A 21467-nucleotide genomic window follows, 5' to 3' on the forward strand; every position below is an offset into this window, starting at 1 on the left:
CCCCCTCCAGTCACCACAGGCTTATAAGAGATGGAAAATATTTGCATATTTAATTTGCAGTCAGACTAAATCACAGGCACCTGAGTGAGTGAAGGAGCCGTTCTCTCCGCTTCTCCGTCATGCTCGGCGCTCCCGTTTCTGCCCTTGTGAGGAAGCAGGGGCTCCGCCCATCATCCTACTTGGTGGGTTTGGGATTTGCCAGGCCTTCAATGGCTTTCCGGAGCTAAAGGGGGGGGGGACCAGAGCTGCCGTCAAGACCCAAAGGGCTGCACGGACCTTTACCCGGCCAGCCCCTTGGAGCTGGTTTGGATGGGGGGGGCTCTCTCTCAGCCCCTTTCCCAGGTTGTTGCGGACAACCCTGTGAATGAACTTAAAACTGGGGGGGCCAGGATGGGGGAACTGGCCCCGGCCAGCGAGTTTCCCAGCTGCAAAGGGGGGGGGGCGTGAGAGGGGTGAACTCTCCTGCTTACAAGCGTCTAGGTCAAGGGCTTGTTAGCAGGTCATGTGATTTGCACAAAGCTGAAAACAATGCCAGGGCAAGGAAAGCAGCCACCCTCCACCCCCACCAATCAGAGCTTTTTCAAACAAAAGGATTGATTCTTGGTGAGAGAGACCCATTTGGGAAGAGGAAGGCGGGGGAGGGGACTCCCTTTTGCAAGGGGGGGGGTATTTTCCCTCCCACCTTGACTAAAGGGCACTTCCCTGGGTGCTAGAGCAGGGCCTCCCCAGAGGATTTCAGAGACATGGAGGACGTTCCAACCCCCCCCCCCCCCACACGCTTATGCTGTTTGGGGAATATGCCAGGCACTTTGCCTTAAGGTTTGGAGACAGTCTGCAGGCAAGTGAAGGAAAAGGGCTGGGGGGGGGGGGTTCAGCCAAGCCCCAGCCGGCTCTTCCCTGCTTACACCTGTGGGGGGGGGGGCTCACTCCCGGGAATGTGCGGCCTAAGGATCGAGGGTAGGTGTTTGCGTGCACAGCCACCTCTCCGTTGCCTGCTTCCTCCCTGGGGCTGCCTCGAATGACCTTTTTGCGGGGGGGGGGGATCAGGGGTCCCCTTCTGGCTCAGCCATTCTGGGTCTGTGGCCGTCCCTTCCCGGAGAGGGCGAGGCTCCCCAACCAGGGCCCAGTGAGGGCAAGGGGATCCAAAGGACCGGCCCTCTTCCCGGGTCCCTCAAGCGCATCAGACTCCTTACCTCGGACCTGGAGACGACCCCCACCACTTGGCCCAGCTGGGTCACAAATGCCCACTGGAGGCTCAGCAGCTCAAAAAGGTTGTGGGCCTGCCAGAGAGAAAGAGGTGGTTGGGAGGGTGAGCCGAACACCCTCTTTTGGGACTACAACTCCCTGGATCTCCCAGAAAGCTCTGGGCAGGATCATGGGCCAACGAGCCCCTCAGCCATGGCAGGATTTCTTGTCTGGTGCCTTCTTTTCTGCAGCTGTCCTCTGCCACAGGAGACGGGGGGGGAGGGCTGTTCTGAGCCTCTCCCCTCCCTGCCTCCTGTGCTTCCACTAAAACGTCTCCCTCCTCCCCCCCTGTGCCCGCCCCCCCTTCAGACCACATTTTCCTGCCAAGGACAACCAGAGGCCGGCTGGAGTCCAGGCAGTTGTTTCCCAGCAACTGGTAGACTGCTGTTGCACAGGGCAGCTCAGCTCAGCCACTGTAGGCAGAAGCTGCCCCTCCCTGAGTGCTGCAGCCCCCCCGCCCCTCGATCACCTGGTGCAGGGATGTCCAAGGGGAGAGCTGGAGGGTCACAGGGCTGAAAGTGCAGACTTCTCCCAAGGTCTGGCGAGAGGGAGGCTGTGAGAGGGAGGCGCTGCTGAGTGTGGCTGGAATGGGGGGGGGGAACGAGTCTCACGTCCCCCTCTTCCCCCCCCCCCCACACAAACCCCCGCCAGATGGGAAGGGCCTCCAGCAAGAGCTTCGAGAACCTCCCCTTGGGAAAGAGGAAAACTCCCAGGCTGGGCCATCCGGAACAGGAATGCCTCCAAGCTCCTGGGCCAGTCGGGGCCCTGATCCTCTTCCCCCCCCCATCATCTCCCCACTGTTAAGTTGGTCTCAAGGCCCTGGCAGGACCCACCTGTTCCCCGTCTTCCTTGTGGGGCAGGCTGGCCTCATCGTGGGTCTGCAGGAACTGGATGAGTTCAGATCTCCGGATGACCCCCAGCAACATGGAGGTCTCTGTGTGTGGGAGGGAAGAGTTGGGTGAAAGGAAGAGCCCCCATGGGTTATACTGGGAGCGGGGGAGGGAAGGGTGCACCTGCATAGCAAATTGTAGTACCCTAGTCTTTTGAAACAAAGCGAAGGAAAGTTTGCAAAGCACAGGAGGTGAGAGAAGTCCTTGTGGTGACATCCGCATGCTATCAGCACCTAAGGAATCCCTCTTCCGATAACTGGTTGTTTGCAATGGACAATTTGGCCCAAAATTGGGTGCCGCACCTCTGTCCGCGGTGGGGAGTGCCCTCTCTCAGGCCACCTGCCTCACCTCTGCTGTCCACCACGGGGTATTCTGGATCTTCGGTGGAAGTGATCACTTGGAGGACTTCCTGGAAGGAGGCGTCCTTGGGCAGGGTGACAAAATGGGTCTTCATGAACTCCTGGGTCGTGACCTGGTAAGAGCTGTGTAGGCAAGGAGGGGAAGGCGTGAGTCCCACCGCTGCGGCAGCGGCTGCTGCTTTCGGGAAGGTCCCAGAAAGGGCGTAAGAAGACTTGGGCCTGGTCAGCCCCCGGGTGCCCCTTGTGGCAAGGAGTTCCCCAGGGCGACTGTGCAACAGCAATCCTAGCTGAACACGGCCACTGCTGGCGTTTCGGGGAGGAAGCGGTCTTGGGGGCAGGGGAGCTGCTCACCCGATGTGCCTGCTCCGGATGCGAGGCAGGTAGGGAAGCTTCTTGACAATGATGGTGCCGTCGTAGAAGGAAGGCTGAGACTTCTGGGCAATGGCGTTGGCCACCAGGACGGCCAGGATGACCGGCAGAATGTGGGCAATCTGCCCCGTCATCTCAAAAGCAAGCAGGGCCGTGGAGAGGGAGTGGGTGACCGAGCCGGAGAAGGCGGCTGCCCCTGTGGGGAGGAAGGCCGGGCTGAGCCTTGGGACCTTGGCCACCGACACGGCCCTGCCCCAAAAGGCCAAGCTGGAGGAGGCGCTCGCAGCTGCTGCCCAACCAAGGAATGTCTCCCCCACCTTCGGAAAGGAGGCACCTCCTCTTGGCCCCCTTTCAACCTCAGGGGGGCTGAGAGGGGGGCCTCTGGCAGAGACCGAGGAGGGACGGACTACGAGGTGGACAGCCCTTTGGGAAGCAGAGCTCCCTTCAGCCCAGAAAAGGTGCCGGTGTCTCACGGGACTGCCTTTTCCTCATCTCCGTATCTTCCCTTCAGTGTGCCCTGTTTCCATTTGGTCACTGGGAGGCCAACATGGGTTTAATTTGCGAACCTGATGGCTGAGGAAGAGGTCTCGGAGGAAATCCCATTAAAAGAGGGGAAATATGAAACTGGCAGAGAAAATGCAATCCCCTTAAACTCTGATCCTCAGCCTCCGCGCCCACCACCTTGCCCCCTCCACTGGGCAGACTCACCTGCCAGGGCATACGCTCCCGGGGTGATGGGGCTGACCAGACCTTCCGACCAGATGCCCTCGGGAAACAGGAGGGCGACCACTTCCCCCACCAGGCGCCCGATGGCAGCCCCTGCCAGAAAGGAGAGAAAAGCACGTCACCCTGAGTGAAGCGCCTTTACACCACAGCCACCGCAGACATTCCGAGCACGTTTTAGACAAGATTAACCATTTTCTATCTTCAACTTTATATATATATGAAGCTAGCCAGAAGAGAGGAAAGGCGGGACACAGGGGTGCTGGAAGCGCTTACCATACACAAAGACCGGCATAAAGTACCCAGCAGGCATGGGCATGGTGGTGGCTAGTATCAGCATCCAGAACTAGAGGAGGGAGAAGAGGGAAGGGGCAGGAGGTCAGTCCCAACCAGCCTGTGTCATTCCGTTTCATGACTTGATTTGCATGCATCTATCTTGGAAAAGGAATACCATCCTCTTTTAAAAACTCCCTTATGTGCAAAACTCAGCAAGGATAAGGCAGGGCCATCAAGCAGATGCAGAGAGAGGGAGACGGGGAGAAAGGGGGGGGGGAGATTCTGGCCAGCTGCCGTCCTGGATACCTTCATCCCCAGGAAGACCACCAGGGTGCCAAAGATGGAGAGGTTGGGGTCCCACCACTCAAGCCACAGGTTCTCGGGGTCGACCTGGAGGGGCCTGGTTAGCGAGGCATTCTGGGAAAGGACCCCCCAGGTGTGGTTGTCCAGAAGGGAGTTGAGGAGTTCCTTCATGGTCAGCTATGGAAAGGAAACAGATGGATCAGTTGTAGGGCTCCCCCCCTCCCCGCTGCCTAGTCTCCAATCACCCTAATGCCTGCCTCTCCTCTTTCCTGTTCTATCTTCACAACAGCCCTGTCCGCTGGGCCAGGCCGCGAGAGCGAGAGGGGCGGCGACGGAGGGATGTGGTCAGTCCGCGATCACCCATCAACCTCCCCTTTGGGTATCCAGACCACCATCGCGCTAGACCCAGTTGCCAAGGGGTGGAAGGGAGGCCATCCCCTCCTGCACCATCAGCCAGTCCGTCTCCTGCCTGCGCACTGGTTGTGTACCACACTTGGTGCCTCACACGCACCTACAGGCACACACCCCTGCTCGGGCGGAGCGGCAGAGGACCAAGCCATCCGTAGCTATGTAGCCTTGAGAAAAACAATCCTCTGTGTATGCTCCGATGTGCTCTTTCTCTGGCAGAATGGGTAGAAAAAGAGTATTGCTTACCCTTGAGGCCATGAACTGCCCCAGACTAAGTGGGAAGGTGATGGATGCAAGCACGAGAGCGACCAGAGCCGAATAAAAGGGTTTCCTGGGTGGGGGTGGGGGCGGGGGCAGGGGAAAACAGATCAAAGAATAAACTTGGTGTTATTTTTCAGAATGCAAGAAAGGAAGCCCAAACTTCTCTCTCCACAGATGTCTTGGCAGGGAAGCCAGAAACCCACAAGCCCAGGTGGAAAGAAAGACTCCCTGGCTTGGGACAAAAACAGTCTTCCTTGCACTTCGTTTGTGGCCCTGGTTCTATCAAAGCTGGGATCAGGGAGCTTCAGAAACGTCACATGGCCCTTCCATCGGGCAGGGGGAGGGGGAGGGGGATCAATGTAAACCGGTACGCCTAAATAGACCCGTTGGTTCTTGGGAAGACTGGCTGTGGGGATCACGGGAGGGTTAAACTCTGCCCTAACATGGACTGGCCTGGGTTGCCCTCCACTTTCCGCAACACTTTCAAAAAAGGGGGCAGAGCGTTTGAGCTTTCTCCGGGCATTCTGCGCCCTGCTTGGTCGCCTTGTTTGGGTCTCTCCAAGCCTGAACCTGGGCAGGTGTTTCGTACCCCTTGTGTTGTGTTGTGTATCAGTCGAGGAGGAAGGAGGTGCCCCAGGATGCCTCCAAAGGCAGAAAGGAGAGACCAGCAGCTGTTTGTCGGTAGCTTTGCAGGGCAGGGCAGTGTGGCTCCTCCCCTTTTGCGAAGGGTGGAACAGAGGCTGACGGGCAGGGAGCCTGGCAGAGCTGATCCATGGCATGGGCAGAAGCCCTGAATATGCCCCCAGAGAGAGAAGGGCTCCCCGTCTCTCCACAGAACCACCCTTCGCACTCTCAGCAAAGCCGCCCCCCTTTTCCCAGAGACCTACTCGGTGGCAAGGAGCTTCGCTGTGAGGGGGTTGATCCGGACGTAGCCCAGGAGCCAGCGCTGGCAGTAGAGGTAGGCGCAACTCACCACCCCGCAGATGGCTCTGCAAAAAGAGAAAGATGGCAGAGGGAGAGGCGTGGATCTGGTGGCCTTCTCTTTGGTGGCCGGCCGGCCATCTGCCCTCTTCTCCCAGCACCCCCTTTCTCCAGCCTCACCCCAGGATCACGAAGAAGAAGGTCTCTGGCAGGTCAAAGGGCAGATCAATCTTAAAGCTGGTCTTGAAGAGAGCCATGATGGTTGCTGAAAGAAAGAAAGAAAGAAAGAAAGAAAGAAAGAAAGAAAGAAAGAAAGAAAGAAAGAAAGAAAGAAAGAAAGAAAGAAAGAAAGAAAGTCCCGTGTTAAAAACCGGCTGCAGGTGGAGGGGGATCCCCCTCCAGTTCCTCCCCCCCTTTCTCTCCTCACCCCCTCCCCGTCCCTCTTCCCCAGTTCTCCCACTCCTTCCCTCTCCCACCAGCTCCATCGTTCTGTGTGTTCTCACAATGAACCTCTCCCCACCCCCGGACTTGTCTGTTTCCCCTTCCTGCTTTTCCCTCACCTTGTTCGCTGTTGAAGACAGCCAGGAGGCGAAACATGAAGGCTCCGCAGGTGGCTGAAAAAAAGCCCCTCCAGTAGTCTCGGACGGCAAAGTGGGAGGACACCACCTCGATGCTGAACAGGACTCCTGGGGTGGATGGGGAGAAGGAAGGACCCGGCGCTTGGCCATCAGAGAGAACGTGGAAGGGCACAAGTGGCATCTCACGAGGAGGGACGGGCCAGCAACTGGCCCCCGGTGGGCCCAATCCGGCCCCAGCGGCTAGACCGGGACCTGCCAGTTCCCCCAGTTCAGAGGGGGCCCCTCTGAAAGCTTAGGTTGATCTACCGCCTTCCAGCAGGGGGCGGCACCCCGAACAGCAGCACAGTTGTAACACCTTCCAGGAATGAAGTCTGAGAAGTCTTTTCAGCTTCTCCCGTTGGAGGCTGATGGGTGTCCTAGCGAAGGAAGGCTGGCCTAGAGGGGCAGATTTGGCCCCAGCGCCTCAAGGGCTGCACTGCTCTACTGAAGGCAAGCCAAATCCCCTTTTCCCCCTTCGCTACTCACTTTGCAAGTGTGTCCGCTGAGTCTGAGCCATGGGCAAGCTCAACAGTTCTCTTGCTAGCCTGCACCAGGCCTCCTGTCCTCATTCCCCCCCCCCCATATCACACCTGCTCGCCTTTTGCGAGGGGTGCCAACCCCCCCCTCTCTCAAAGGGAGCTTCACCCCACGTGCCCTGGGTCATGGTCTCATGCTGAACGCTGGCTTCAGCCCCTGCCCTGCGTCCCCGAAGGGCTGCAGTCACAGTGACACTTACCACTAATGGGAGCCCCAAAGACCGTGGCCACACCCACAGCCGCCCCCGCCACCAGCATCTCGTTCTGCTTGCTCTTATTCTGGAAGAGAGAGGAGGAGAGGAGGAAGAGAGAGTGTCATCCATGCCAAGAAAAGCCGCCTTCCCATCATCCCCATGTTTTACTCATGTTAGTACCATCTGGGAGGTGAGGAAGGAGGATCTGAAAGGAGTGTCCGGCTCAGATTCTGGAAGAACTGGGAGATCTTTCAGTGCATGAGCCGAGGGGGTAGAAAGGGTGGCCCTTGGTCCCCCTCCAACCCCACGGTTCCCAGATGCAACGACTTTTGGCCATACCTCGTACTCCCCCGAGACGGTGGTCCGAGCCTTGCCCAGGTAAGCAGCCAGCATGCTGGACAAGTGGACAAAAGGGCCCTGGAAGGAAGTCGAGCGGTTAGAAAAGCCCCCACAAGTCCCTCCTGTGCGTGGTGGGGCAGCGGGCAGGCACACACGCACACACAACACGCACGGAAGACTTGGAGAAGGTGAGACAGGTGGACGGGGGGGGCGCTTTCGGCATCAGAGGTCGATCTTAGCCAAAAGAGGAAGAAGGCACTTATCCCTCCGGCTTCCCGGAAGCGCCACCCTGATGCTTTCCGTGTCTGCTCTCTGCTGCGCTGGGGAATGTGTAACTCCTTGCTTCTGGAGCTCGGACTCCCATCAGCCACAGAGGAGCATAAACGACTGGCCATGGGCCACCCTTTCCCTGATGACGTTCTCCGCGGCTGGGCCCCTTACCACTTTCCCGAGGAAGATGGTGCTCCCGCAGGCCAGGGTGCAGGTCAGGCCCACCACTTTGGCCCCAAAGTTCTCGATGGCCAGGTACTCCTCCAGCATCACCCCGGTGAGGATCGTCTTCAGCTCTGGGATGCCGGACCCTGGCCGAGAGAAAGCTGGTCAAAAGGGGAGGCAGGAGGTCCGGGGGTGGGGGGTGGGGGGGGAGCGGCCCTGGAGTCATCCTCTCCTCTGGAGAGGATCTCCCTTGCCCTGGCTCCCCATTCCTCCCACACCTCTGCCCTCCCCGCTTCCCAGCTGCCCGCAGGGGCTTCCACAGACAGGAAGACTCACGGGCCAATTTTCCTTTCTTAAAGAAAATAAAAGAAGGAACAAGGATTGTGAAGTTACTGGTTGAAAACTTTGTAAGGAGTAACTTCCGCACGTTCCTTTCTAAACTCTAAAAGGGGAAGGTTCAAAAAGGATCTTCCCTGGTCCCTGGGGCTTCTGGCACTCCAGCCTTGCCCACTGCTGTGAAACAGTACAAATCCATGGGGCGTCTGCTTCTGGACAGAGATTGGGGTCCCCTGCTGGGACAGGACAGGCTGAGCATGGTGGCTGGCCGTTGCTGACCCCCCCCCCCCGGTCCCTCCAGACTCACCTCCCGAGTGTGGGGTGATGCTCTGTGCAAAGCCGGTGGAGAAAGCTGAGAGCGCAACGGGGTACATGGTCCAGGAGAGGAACTTCAGCACGACGTAGTCCCCCACCTCTTCGTAAAGCCACATGTGGGCTGTGGAAGCCAGAGCAGAGAGAGGAAGCCATGGAGACCCCGAGACCTCTCTTGGCTCTCGGGGAGGCTGGCAGGGCAGAGAGCGCTTCCCACCCTAACTCCTTTAAGGGCCTGGCGGGAAAGCTTGGTTTCTGAGGAAGGCTTTGAAGAAATACAACCGCTCAAGAGCGACTCGTCACCGAGTATAATAAACAGCCTCTCCAAGACTAGAGCTCTGAGGGAGGGCTCAGAACATCCACTTTTTGGGCCCTACCGGCTGGGGGAGCCTGGGCAAGGACCCCCACCCAGTTCCACCATCCTGCTGAGCTTATACTCCCTGCTCCATGTTGTGCACCCAACCCCACTAGACCTACACCCAAGAGCGGAAGGAAGGCCGCGTCACCCAGGCTCACCTTGGGGCCCCCAGAGGTCCCTGGACTACAACGCCCCAAAAGCCCAGCCTGCACACCTGGCCGTGAAGGCTTCCGGAAGGTGTCGTCGTCCACTCCTATCTGGGGGCCCAAGGATGGGAAGCACGGCTCTGGAAGTCAGGCCTCAGGGGCATGAGGAATCCAAGTCAGATCGGGGCCCGGGGCCCGGCCGGGAGAGGCTCAAGGGCGAGGTGGTTACCGTTGGACATTTTGGCGACGGTGAAATCCATGGCAAAGCTGACCAGGGCCATAATGACGCCCAGGGCGAAAAGGAAGTACCAGTCGTCGCCCACGCGGAAGAGCTGGCGCTTGAGGCACGTGAGGCAACCTGGAGGGAGCAGCAGCAGAAAGGCCCCAGTCAGGCCAGCGGGTGGGGGGGCAAGTGGAGCGGGGCTGCTTGTCACTGGGATACCCTTCCCCTCCCCCTCCCCTCCCTGCCCCCCCTCCGTCCGCAGGGCCCTCCTCTTACCTCTCACCTTCCTCCGTGTTCTGGGCCAGGGCCGCCAGCTTCGTTCCAGCATCAGAAGCCCCCCAACCTCCTCATCCTCCTTCTCTTGGGGGGCTGTCAGGGGCTGCGCTGGGGCCATGAGGTGCTCCCTGGGAGGCCAAGACCTGCAGAGAGATATTAAAACATATATACACTGATGAGATCTGGTGGTGTGCATGTGGGGAGCGGGGAGGAACGTGGCACACCATGGGGGCAAAAGGGGCTGCCTGGGCCATTCCCACCCGGCTCCCTAGAGGGCCGCCGGCTCCCTCCACAAGCACCACCGAGGTGCCACAGAACAGCTGGCCTCACCAGTGTCCCTCCTTCGGGATCGGGACAGGGGGGCCCTTTAAGCCACAGCAGAGGGGGGATCACCATCCTCCCCCCCCCCCCCGAGGCCTCAGCCAGGCAACAAAAGCCAAGGCTTCCAGGAGAGGGCTTCCCACCCCCCCCACCCCCAATCCTGGGTCAGGCACTCTTTGCTAAGCTCAGAGGTAAGCACGGAGGAGACCCTTCCCTTTCCACGAGGCTGGGCTGTGGTCCTTTATGACAAGGCATAGAATGACCCTCTCTGAAACAAAGGAGTAACTAGTACAGCAGTCCTGAAGGCTTAAATCCTAGGTATGTTTGCCAGGATCCAAGCCCCAATGGGCACGCCAGACCTCCCTCTCCCTCCCTCCCTCCCTCCCTCCCTCCCTCCCTCCCTCCCTCCCTCCCTCCCTCCCTCTCTAGTGATTTTTATTTGAAAGAAACAGCATTTGTACAAAAGCAAAGTACCTATCAATTATTGTTTTTGACTCAAGACATCTTAAAGATCCACAACAGCAGGGAGAACAGAGTGCAAGCCACCAAACTAGCAGGGCGGAAGACAACCTCAGCAATACGGATTCCAGCTCTACAAACATAACCTTTGGCTGCCTCTCCCCCCCCCACCCTCCGCGCGCACCTCCTGCAACAGGCCGACTCTTCCCTGCAAACCACGCTTACTTGGGAGGAAGTCCTGTTGAAAGCAGGCAAGTTGGCTTGTAGGTCCCGGATGACAGGGTTAGAAAAGGGCCCCCCTTTGTTGCTTCGGCTGCCCCCTCTGTGCCCGCGGTGGGCAGTGAAATCTTGTCACCTTGAAGGAAGCCCCTGGATTGAATGGGGGCCTGCCTCCTAGGTGGGGAGCGCAGGGGCTGGGAGACGCCGCTCGCTCGCCGAAAGAAGAACCGTCGGGCCTTGGAGGCGTCAAAAGAAGCAGGCCTCTCGTGTCCGGGGGCCCACCATCTCGCCAGAGGTCTGGCTTTCCTCGCCCACTTGGGCTGGCCAGGTTTGCCTCCACCCACCCACCCACCCACCCCCGTCTTTTTCTCTCTCTCCACCACACCTTCTCTCTCTCTCTCTCTCTCTGACCTCCACCTGTCACAGGTGTTGTTGTGGGTTGGCAAGAACGCCCTTGAGAGAGAGAGAGAGAGAGAGAGGCACGCAGGGAGGAAGGCAGCCCAGCCCACGCTGGACACGACTGGCCCAGCAAACCAAACAGAGGGACAAACCCCTGAGGGAAGGCGGCTCGGGCCCAGACTGGACCACACTGGTCGACTTCGCTCCCTTCCTCCCCCCACCCCTGATGCACACCCACCCCTCCCAAGGTGCTCGCTGATCCGAATTAAAACACCCCAAGGCCACGCTTCAGTTCCACGGAGCCTCCTGGGTTCCTGCTCCCAGAAACCTGCCGTCCCCCTTTCCGGAGGCTGAGGTGACGAATCAAGAAGCCAAAAAACTGGCAGGAGCAGGACCTCTGTTCCCTCTCCCCCCCCCGTCCCCCCACCCCACCCCCAAGATGGAAGCCCCTGCCTTGCTGGCTGGCTGGCTGGCCGATTCCGTGGGTGGGTTCGATGCCTGCTTACCTAGGTAGGACCTGTGTTGTGGATTCTACATAATCTCCAACCGAGGGTTTTTCCATGAGGCCAGTTTCTGCCACTTGGGGAAAATGAAGTGCTTTTAGAGACGCACAAGGTTCTTCGTTGGGCAGAACTCTCAAAATGCCCCCAGGCTGCACCTTGGAAACAAATGTCCTGGAAGTGGAAAAGATGCAGAAACCAAGGAGTTCTTGTTTCAGGTTCATCTGTAAAATATTTTGAAAAAAGAAAATTAAGGGGAGGAGGGCCAAATGGAATACAAGGGACCCCCTCCCCTCCCCTTTCCCACACAGCCAAACCAAAGTGTGGGGCTCCTTCACTGAAAATGGTGGTGGTGGGGGGGGCTGTACAGTATTCCTCCCCTCCAGAGCCCCTCTGCTGGCACAGATGGGGATGTCTGTCGCTCAGCACCTTCTTCTTCCGGAGGGGAGGCCAGGAGCCCCGAGGGCATGGCTCTCGGCCAGCTGAACTGCCTCCAAGAAGGGCCTGAGAACTGTTCCAGGATGGGAAGCGGTGGGGGGGGCGAGAGAGTTTCCAATCTCCCCCCCCCCCCATTTGGTTTAGGACCCGTGATATTCTGGGCCAGGAAAGGAGGAGGCAGCGGGTCAAGAGCGGCAGGAGGGCTTCCATTTCCGCTTGCTTCCACTTGGGGGTGAGGGGGGGTGTTGTTTTGTGTGACCAAGGGGTAATCAACACCTCTTTGAAAGTGTAGTTTTGCAAATAAACAAACATTTCAATGTATTCTCGAAGGGATCTGATGGTTGTTGTGGGTTTTTCCGGCCCTTTTGGGAACAGCTTTTGTCCTTTTCAGGAGACAGGGTGATCAGCATGAATTGATCAACAATACATCCACAATAAAAACACGCAGATCAGGACAAAAGCTTTATCCCACAGCTATAAATACTCAACTGTCCAACAATCAGCAACAGAGCATGGACAAAGTTCCAACTCCAGTCCTCTGAAGATGCCAGCCACAGAGAAACGTCAGCAAGAACAACCTTCAGAACACGGCCAAAGAGCCCGAAAAACCCACAACAACCATCAAAGAAGCATTTCACCTTTAATCGAAAGAGGGAGCATTTCCTAGAGACTCACCAGGCAGCCTCTCAGCCAGAAGGGGGCTGGCGGTTCCCCCTCCCTTGAATTTCCCTGGAGATCCCTCGGTTCCATTTCACGGTCCCCCTGTTCCTACCCTCACCCCCACTTTTCACCAATCCTCGCCTGGGGAGAGGAGGCTCCGCTCCACAAAAAAACTGGCAAGTCTTTTAAGCTGGCGCTATGGGCTAAACCGCAGAAGCCTCTGTGCTGCAGGGTCAAAAGACCAAGCAGTTGTAAGATCGAATCCACGCGACGGAGTGAGCGCCCGTCGCTTTTCCCAGCTCCCGCCAACCTAGCGGTTCGAAAGCATGCAAATGCAAGTAGATCAATAGGGACCACCTTGGTGGTAAGGTAACAGCATTCCGTTCAGTGTCGCACTGGCCACGTGACCACAGAAGATTGTCTTTGGACAAACGCTGGCTCTATGGCTTGGAAACAGGGATGAGCGCCGCCCCCTAGAGTCGAACACGACTGGCCTAAATGTCAAGGGGAACCTTTACCTTTACCTTTAAAGAGAAACCAGCTTTTGGATGGGGGTGGGGTGGGGAAACAGAGGTCATGGCCATTGTTTGGGATCAACCCACATATCATCCCCCTCAAGCAGGGCTGGCTCCCATCAAGGCATTCTTATGATTATTATGAATGTTTCCCAATTCCGGTGTGTCTGTGTGTGATTTCTTTTTCACGTGTTTGCTCAACAGTGGGGCTACCTTGTTTTTGTGTCTGTTTATCTGCTGTGGTTTTAAGGGAGTGCTTTTCTTTTCTTGTTGTTCTTTTGCATTCTTGGGGGGGTGTAGGATGTGGCATGGGTGGGTGGGTGGGGGACCAACATTTTGCTCTCCCACTCCCCCCCCCCCCGTGCAGCTTTAGGGCCTCCAAGGAGGATTTGCCTGCCCGCCCACAGCTGCTCCCAAGAAGATGGGGCCCGGAGGCATCAGGTGGGGCTCCGACAGACCTCCTGGGGGAGGGTGGGTCCGCCTTCAGAGCCCTCCCCCCTTGCAGGCAGACAAGCTGGCCCGCCCCCAGGGGCAAAACGTGACTCAGGCTGGCGGAGCTGCCAAGGGGAAGGCTGAGCCAGCAGATGCATTTAGACGTGAGCCTGTCCCTTCCACAGGCCCTGGGACAGCAACAACACATCACGCGAAATGCCTTTGGGCCCAGCTCATCCCTCCTGGGAACAGTCAGGAGGGTGCCATTCACGCCTCCCCGTCCCCGCCAGCCCAGCCCACCTCCGGACAGCCCAAAAGTCCAGCGTGAAGCCAAAGCACATTCCAGACATCTCTGTTTTGGTGCTGGGCCTGAGATCAGAGATGGGGGCAAAGTGTTGTGAGCAGGCTGGAGAACCAAACCTTACATGGGCGAAGCCTCGGGGAGGGAGGATCGGAGGGGCCGGGCGTGTGGGTGGACACGTGCCGGGAATCAAGGGGTTATTAATAAACAGCTGGTCAAGACCCGGGCCTGGGTCTGCCTCCTCCCCATGTGGGTCCAGGTGCTGTGGCCCAGTCTGGCCCCTGCAACGGGGGGTGTTGGTGGTGTTGGTGTTGGGTGTCTTCCCCCCCTCCTCCTTCCAGGACGGGTCTGGTGGCTGCCTGGCGCCCGGAGGCAGAGGCGGGGCCTGCCCTGCCCCTCGGCCCGTCCCGCTCCTCCCAGGGTCTCCGCTGGGCTTCCCTCTGCTAGAGGCCTGGGCTCTGGGGTCTCTAAGCAGAGGGGGGGGTTCGTCCTTGGCCCCTGGAAGCCAAGGTCCAGCTGGGGCCCTCCCCCGCTTTGCTCCCTGGCCCTGGGGACCCCTTCTGAGGCCACCGTCCTTTGCAGCAGCCAGGCCCGGCCCCGTCTTGTCCCCAAGGGCACCACAGCCACACACTTCCGGCCTCCAGGGGACCTTTTCTATTTTCCTGTCAGGCCAGAAATTTTCCACTTTGGATTTGGAGAGGTTCTACGCAGCAGGCTGACTCCCAGCCGGCACACTCACATTCTTTTTTTGGAAAGCCAACGGCGGCTGAGAGAGTTCGGCTGAGGAGCCAGTATTATCAAGGCCGGCAAGAATGTGAGGCACGAGAAGGCTGACTCCTCTCTCTCCCTCTCCCTCTCTCCCCACATACTCCCTCTATTTGTTTGCCCCCCACCGCCACCCCACAGGAGAAACTTTCCACCGGGAGGGACAGAGTGATACTGGGTGCCCTAAATTTAGACGCTGTGACAAGGGCCCTGGAAGGCGGCCCAGAACCTCCCAGGGCTTTATAAACGGGGCTGCCACCGAGGACCCCACAGGGCAGCTGAAGCTGCTGAGTCCCAATTCCAGGAAGGGGAAGATAACGCCAGATCTCGCACACCGCTCCCCATCCTCACTGAACGGGGTGGCTGGCTCTGAGGATCACACCTCCTGCCGAAAACGTTCTGCAGCCACTTACACATCGGAAACGGCCCTCTGTGTCGCTTGGTGCTGCCGCCGCCGCCACCGCCGCTGCTGAGCTCTGGTGCCAACATCCCCGACACCTTCTTAGCTGAACTTGAGCAGGCAGGGCTCCATCCATGGAGAAGGCCCATGGGCTATTTGGCGACAAATTTGGAAGCTTCATGCGGCCATGCAACGAGCCCCTAAGCTTCTCAGGCAAGTCCTCTCTGTATGTGGGGGTGGTGCAGGGCGGGAGAAAAGGTGGGGAGCAGCAGCCAGGAGCCCCAGGGGGAAGGGTGAGTTTCCTTTTAAAAAAATGAAGCACCACAAAATGTTTTGTCTTGGTTCCATGCAGCAGGATGAGAGAGAACCTGGTAGCCCCTGAAAAACGTCCATTTCTTTGTTTGCTGGAAGCCTTTCCACCTCAGTCCTCAGCCAGATAAAGATCCCTACCCACCAGCACCCAGCCTTGAAAGATGCAGCGCCAAAGGGAAAAGGGGAAAGCAGGCCACCTGTAGAGTGACCTGGGTGGGGCCTTGGGGTTCCCCAGGAGCGGCCTGAGAGCATTGCTTCGGGCCCGGTGTGGCCCCTGCTGATGGGCATCGGGGGTTCTCTGGGGCCGGAGGCAAAGCAGGGGGAGGTGTCGGTGACCCTTTGCCCGACTCTTCTGCCTGGAGGTGCTGGAGAGCTTCTGTTTGCACCTGTTCTTCCTCTGGCTAGCAAGGCTCCTCCTCGGCTTCTCTGGCCTCAGGTTCTCAGGCGGCTGACGGGACCCTCAGGGCATTGGCTGCCTCTCCAGCTTCTGGCAGTGGCATGTGATCCTCCTGTGGCTGTTCATCGGCTGCATTCAAAGAAGCGACTCTGTGGCCAGCTTGAGCCTTCAGAACAAAAAAAGAGGTGGGGGGGGGAAACGGGACTTGAGGCCAACCAGCAGCGCCAGCCTCGGGCTCAGCAGGGCCTCCCTCTGGAGCCCAGCCTGGCTGTGCTGACTTGGTGAGGATCAGGCCCAGACCCTTCTTCGCACACAGGGGCCTCTCCTGGTTGCCTTTTTCCTTGTCCCAGGCAAGGGCCCCCAAAGAGGAGGTGGTTGACAAGAGGATGGGCCATTCTGGTCTTGATACCCGAAGGCACACGGGGGGATTCTGGAAGTGGCCCTCCATTAAAAAAAAAAAAAAAAGGATGACTTCTCCTGAAGGCCGCAGGGCCCCAAGCAGCGCTGGGGAGGGAAGAGAGAGGCGGACGTGGATGGGGGGGGGGAGTCCATGGGCTGAGTCACAGCTTCAGGGGCTTCTCTCTCTCTCCTCCCAGCAGGCCGAGCCAGTGGGATGGGCAACATCAAGACCCTGGGGGACACGTACCAGTTTGCTGTGGACGTTAGTGACTTCTCTCCAGAAGACATCATCATCACCACCTCGAAAAACCAGATTGAAGTCCATGCAGAGAAGGTAGGGTCCCCCTCCCTGAGGCAAACCCCCCCCCACACACAGACACTTTACCATGACCTAAGAACAGAAACATTATGTCTCAGAGAGTGGAGTGTGTTTTGGGGTGGGGTGGGGGGCTCTCACCTGCCATGCGATCGCTTGCTTGGCCACCTTTTGTCTCTTCTACCAGCACCTTCCCGATGCGACGCCTGCACGCCCCTTCTCCTCTTCCTGCCAGTTGCCTGCCTTCCTGCTTCCTGGCTTCCTCTGAGCCCTCCACCCCACCCTCAGGGGAAGAGGCTGGAGAGCCATGAAGGCGAGGGTCTTTGAGGAGAAGACCGGAAAGGAAGCTGGACTCAGGCATCTGTTAGGGCAGCAAGAGTGACACATGTTATCATTCATTCACATGTTCATTTTACCTATGTTTCAACGTACTTATACCAGTATCTCAAACACAGCTAAAACAGCTCAGATTATTTTCAAAAATGTAGAAGACTTTTAAGCAGTTGTACAATTCCAACCACACAAGATGAGAAGAAAGGAGAGACCCAATTGCGGTTTTGCAAAGTGCTGACCCCTCCTGGGGAACAGCCGCGTTTGACCTTGGTTCCCGACCCGAAGGCAGGGCTGGGGCCCCGGCCAGGCCTCCAAGGACCTGGGAAGTGACAGGAGCAGCCAGGGGATTCTGGGCGCTGGGCCTAGCTCGAGGGCCTGTCTCCATGGCCTCTCCTTGGGGGAAGAGAAGGCCTGTCCAGTTCAGAGGGTCTGGAGAAGGTTCTGGACACCGACTGGGGAGGAGGAACTCCTGTCTTGAGGAAATAAAAGGGGGGGGGGACCTGAAAAAGGATCAGGCCTGTGGGCGGCCCTCAGCTTCTCCTAAGCCACAAAAGCTGAAGCTGGTGCCCGTCTCCTTTCCAAAAGGTCACTGAGGTCCTGGAGGAAATGGCTTCTGGGGTGGCCTCTAGGCGGCCATCAGTTAGAGAACAGGCCGTCTGTGGTCTGGTCAGCCTCCTCCTCCTTCCTCTTGCACTTGAGCAAAGCCCCACAGCAGGAGTATTGAATCCTGAGCAGCGCAGGCAGCCTCCAGCTGGCCTGCAGCCCCAGTGACAAAAGCTGGGTACACACCGATCTTTCCTGCCACAATTGGACTTTGCCTGGCCTCCTGCAGGGAGAACGCAATGTTCTGGATGGTAGCCATGGCGACAGAAACATTCTTCACTGAGCCATTTTCCTTGGCCACAGCCTTTCCCCCTGCAAAAAAAAATATGATTGGAGTGGAAAAGACCAGACGGGGCAGCAAACGATCTGGGCTCCTGGCTTTTTTTTTTTTTTTTGCAGGGTGGGATGGGGGTGAGCTGGTGGTGAAATCCCCAGGCCAGTCTTCCCCAGGGAAGAGGATGTTCAGGGAGAGCTTCAGGCCAGCAGAAAGACTGGAAGCCATCAGGTCAGGCCCATTTTTACAGACCAGGTAACTGAGGCTGGCAGCCAAGGTCTTCTCCCAAGGCCACAGGCACGGATTAGGACTTGAACCCTGGGCTGATCTTAAGAGTCTAAGTCTCTCAGAATGGGGCAAATATTTATACCAGAGGGGAACAGACCGACGGGGCCTCCCAAAGGGCTGAAGCAGAGGGAAGCTGTTTATAGCTGTGAAGGTGGCAACAACGCAAAGGGTCCCCACGAGGCCAACGCCCCCCCCAGGTGGCATTCCCTGTAGGGTCCACCCTCAAAGGGTTAAGGACGAAGGTGGGCTGGGGTGAGGGCCAGGACTACCAAACCCCCACTGGACACCTCTCTTTCCTCCCCCCAGCTGGCGGCTGACGGGACCATCATGAACACGTTCACCCACAAGTGCCAGCTGCCAGAGGACGTGGACCCCACCTCGGTCACCTCCGCCCTGGGCGCAGACGGTGCCCTCACCATCAAGGCCCGGCGGCGTCCAACCAAGGCCCCGGAGCACCTGCAGCCCCAGCCGACCTTCCGGACTGAAATCAAAATATGAGCACCCTGCCTGCCAGAGCGCAACACATGGGAAAAGGGCTGAGGGTGGGGTGGGTGGGTGGTGTCAGGAAGCCTGGTACAAAGTTGGGTGGGGGGTGAGGGGAGGGGGGTCCTGGAAGGCAAGAAGAGGGAGGCCTTGTCTTCATTCCTCGCTGGGGGTCTCCCTTGTACATAAGGGCTTGTCCTGAGTTTGTTATAAATGATTGCTGAATCTGCCCTCCATTTTCTCCTCCTCTTCCTTTCTTTCCTTGGAGAAGCCTCCCTTTGCAAAAATCAGCCCCCTTATGCTGTGCTTCTTCTATTAAATACAGGGAGTTAGGAGAGAGAGCGAAAGCAAAAGAGAGCAAGAGAGAGAGAGCATGGGTGGAGGGGGAAGGTTGGAGGGGAGAAGCCTGGTGTTCTGCTGGGTGCTCTCTTTTTCACAGTCCTGTTCTTCTGAGGGCAATGAGGACTAGAAACCTGTACTTCCTTTTTTTCTCAAGACAGAGAGAGAGAGAGATTGTGTGTGTGAGAGAGAGAAAAGAGTTACCAGGTCTCCATATGCACCGAGTAGAAGAAAATCCTCTGCCAGCCCAGCTCTCTAAGATAGAGGACCCCTCCCTTTCTGGAAACGAGGAGGGTCTAACAGAGCCCCCCCCCCATCCACGGGCAGCTCATGCCCTGCTCTGCTCCACAAGACACAGCCCTGGAGCTGCACCTGATTTAAGGCCAGGGCTACCGGCCTTAAATATGTCTCGGGCCGAGTTTATTTCTCTTCCTCCGGAGAGGGATTGGAGACAGCTTGGGAAAGCTTGTTTTGGAGGTTGCAAAAACCAACTTGGGAGGATCCTGGGATCTACTGTTCAACGTGTTGCAATTCCCCCGGTTCTGCATTTTGGGGAAGTGAGGACAGCCGCCGCTATCCGGGGGGAGGGGGGCGATCTTCCCTCGGCCAACATCCACCTGCATCTCGCCGCCTGCTCAGTCCCACTCCCCTCCTCCTTCTTTCCCTGCTTTCCCAGCATAGGCGAGGGGGAGATCCTCACTGGGACTGGGAGGGCACCCGGCTGAACCCCTGCAGGGCACAGACGATCCACGAGCGAGATCCTGAAACAGAAGACTGGACCACTACATTAAATCAAGCCATGAAGGCCACAACCCAAAAACGCACTCCCTCAGCCCTGGGGAGGAAGTCTGGGGGTGGGGTGGAGGTGAGGGCATCCTTCCAAGCGAACCAGCGAAGGCTCCTGTTGTTCTTCACCAGGGCAGATGAACAGCCAGGCCTATCCGCTCCTGGCAGCTTGGCCGAGGGATGGCAAGGGACGATGGGGCTTGAGGTTCCCCTGACTGGTGCGACATCTCGTCCTGTCCTGGTTTCCTACGTCCATTACTACGCAAATACCTGGCCACTTCCCTCAAATCCAGCAGCAGGAAAGAAAAGGCTGCTGGGAAAGGCAGGCAGGGGGTGGCGGGAGAAGGACCCCCAGCACAGACCAGCTGGCAAGCCCTGCCCTCGGCTGGGTCTCAAGAAGGGGAGCTTCGTGGCCCAGGGGGAGACTCAGCACAGGGGTAGGGGTGGGGGGGGGCTGGTGTTTGTCCTGGGTGCCCCGTCCCGACGTTTTCTCTCCCCGGCCATCCTTTTCTGCAGGCTGAGGGCCAAGGGCGTGGAAGGAGAGAAACGGCCAGGGACAGAGTGAGTCACCAGCTGCAAATAGACGCCCCGCCTGACAAAGGACACCAGCAGTCACTCTGTCAGGAGGACGCAGCCTCCGCTGGGGGTGGGGATGGGGGCCCGCTTTCCCTTCCAGAATCTAAAGTTCTTTTCCCCAATGAAAAGGCTACGTACCCCTGTGGGCAGAAGACCCGGCACCCCCTGCCACGGCCGCCAGCAGGAAAAGCCACATCGGCCCAACCCTCTCCCATGGGTATTCCTTTAAAAAGCACGTGTGGGGAAATCTCTTCTGTCTTGTGAGAGATGGCAGTTTCTAAACGGCACCAACCACCTTCAGATGCTGCAGCAAAAATCCTGATTCTTTGCCTTCCTCTCCCCCCTCCACACTGACAGCGGGTACTTTCACTGTGCACCCCCCTCCCTTTGCTATCCCTTGCCAGTGCCCACCCATCCGCCCTGCCCCTTTCACAAAGAGTCTGAGCTGTCCAAAGGTCCTCACGCTGACACAAGAGCACCAAGGGCTGCGGGCAGACCAACAGCCTGAGGTGAGACAGAGCGGGGAACAACTTCAGACTTAGGGAAGGAAGTGTATACACCACACCACTTCCACTATGGAAAGGAGGAAAGGAAGGGGGGGGGGAAATCTGCATGCAGAAAGCTGGCAGGTCAAAGGGAAGGCAAGGTTAAAACCCTGAGACACTGACTTTCTAAGTGCGAGGGTTTATTTATGTATTTTTTGCAGGGAGTTTTCCAGGGCCATCGGCTGAGTCTCTACTTGCCCTCTGACAGGCTACAGCCCAGATTCAGACCGATGGGCCTGTCTGGCACCTTGGAATGGATCCTGTACTGTCTGCCTGTTTCCTGGGGATGGGGGTCAGCCGGTGGTGCTGATTCCCTCAGGAAGCTGGAATTCAGTAGGAGGGGAGGGGAGCACACCCCTCCCCACCGAGAAAGATGTTCCCTGGCCTCCTCGCGCCTGCCCAGGTAGGGGGCTGAGCTGGGGGCCAGGGCAGTTGCAAACCCATCCGGCCTGCCTCCCGAGTGGGCAGAGCAGTGGAAGCCGCCTCGGTTCACCCTGGTTTTGTCTGCAAAACAGCACAGGTGGTGCCATTTGTTTGGCCCTGCAACTGGGCTTGTTTGTAGTTACCACAAGCTCTCTTGTCAGGTTTGTTGGTCCAAGGCTTGGATTAGCTCAGAGGTCATCCTGCCCTCGGCGGGCTGGCTGGGAGAGGCCATAAATCGGGGAGGGGGGCAGGGGGAGAGAGGGGGGCAAGGGCATCAGGAGGAAGCCCCCCCCCCGTATCTGAGCCGGAAGGGTCTAACCCGGTGCCATTCAGGGCCAAGCCCCTCCCTCACCCCTGGCCCCAAAAAAGAGGCTTCTGCAGTATAACCTATATAAGGTCAGTGAACAGAATGGCAACCCATCAGTCCTGGATGGAGAAAAGGTATACAGTATATGAA

At 58.1% G+C, this 21467-nt stretch overlaps 2 protein-coding genes across 8 annotated transcripts; one reads left to right on the forward strand and one right to left on the reverse strand.

The window, feature by feature from the left end:
• Nucleotides 1–21: 21 nt before the first annotated feature.
• CLCNKB (chloride voltage-gated channel Kb) lies at nt 22–15117 on the reverse strand. Of its 6 annotated transcripts, none has more exons than XM_020782044.3 (21): nt 14950–15117; nt 11432–11649; nt 9528–9670; nt 9258–9386; nt 8520–8648; nt 7883–8022; nt 7442–7519; nt 7109–7187; nt 6316–6441; nt 5936–6020; nt 5722–5823; nt 4820–4904; nt 4169–4342; nt 3863–3932; nt 3572–3682; nt 2846–3059; nt 2484–2617; nt 2079–2179; nt 1715–1798; nt 1194–1280; nt 22–223 (listed from the first exon to the last, which is right to left on the reverse strand). In XM_020782044.3, the coding sequence occupies exons 1-21, from the start codon at nt 15115–15117 to the stop codon at nt 176–178; spliced, it is 2505 nt and encodes an 834-aa protein (XP_020637703.3). In that variant the 3' UTR covers nt 22–175. The 6 variants fall into 6 exon arrangements, with proteins under 6 accessions (XP_020637703.3, XP_072833491.2, XP_072833492.2 ...); XM_072977390.2 differs by lacking the exon at nt 14950–15117 and adding an exon at nt 10533–10662 and having other exon boundaries at nt 11432–11626; XM_072977391.2 differs by lacking the exon at nt 14950–15117 and adding an exon at nt 10533–10662 and having other exon boundaries at nt 9535–9670; nt 11432–11623.
• On the forward strand, nt 15010–18577 carry HSPB7 (heat shock protein family B (small) member 7). 2 transcript variants are annotated; one of them, XM_020782056.3, is made up of 3 exons: nt 15010–15149; nt 16242–16378; nt 18165–18577. In XM_020782056.3, exons 1-3 carry the CDS (start codon nt 15071–15073, stop codon nt 18354–18356), a joined length of 408 nt encoding a protein of 135 aa, XP_020637715.3. In that variant the 5' UTR covers nt 15010–15070; the 3' UTR covers nt 18357–18577. The 2 variants fall into 2 exon arrangements, with proteins under 2 accessions (XP_020637715.3, XP_020637716.3); XM_020782057.3 differs by having other exon boundaries at nt 15011–15149; nt 16245–16378.
• The last annotated feature ends 2890 nt before the right edge of the window (nt 18578–21467 follow it).

Source organism: Pogona vitticeps, chromosome 7 (genome assembly GCF_051106095.1).
Source record: "Pogona vitticeps strain Pit_001003342236 chromosome 7, PviZW2.1, whole genome shotgun sequence".
Lineage (NCBI taxonomy): Eukaryota > Metazoa > Chordata > Lepidosauria > Squamata > Agamidae > Pogona > Pogona vitticeps.

Excerpts from the sequence above, each read along its gene's own strand:
- HSPB7 (XM_020782056.3), top strand. The coding sequence starts at position 15,071 with ATGGAGAAGGCCCATGGGCTATTTGGCGACAAATTTGGAAGCTTCATG. Across the intron at positions 15,150-16,241 it reads CGAGCCCCTAAGCTTCTCAG|CAGGCCGAGCCAGTGGGATG; the intron begins GCAAGTCCTCTC and ends CTCTCCTCCCAG. Across the intron at positions 16,379-18,164 it reads TTGAAGTCCATGCAGAGAAG|CTGGCGGCTGACGGGACCAT; the intron begins GTAGGGTCCCCC and ends TCCTCCCCCCAG.
- CLCNKB (XM_020782044.3), bottom strand. The coding sequence starts at position 15,117 with ATGAAGCTTCCAAATTTGTCGCCAAATAGCCCATGGGCCTTCTCCATG. Across the intron at positions 7,520-7,882 it reads CCATCTTCCTCGGGAAAGTG|GGCCCTTTTGTCCACTTGTC; the intron begins GTAAGGGGCCCA and ends ACTTCCTTCCAG. Across the intron at positions 1,799-2,078 it reads ACAAGGAAGACGGGGAACAG|CCTCCCTCTCGCCAGACCTT; the intron begins GTGGGTCCTGCC and ends TCCCTCTCACAG.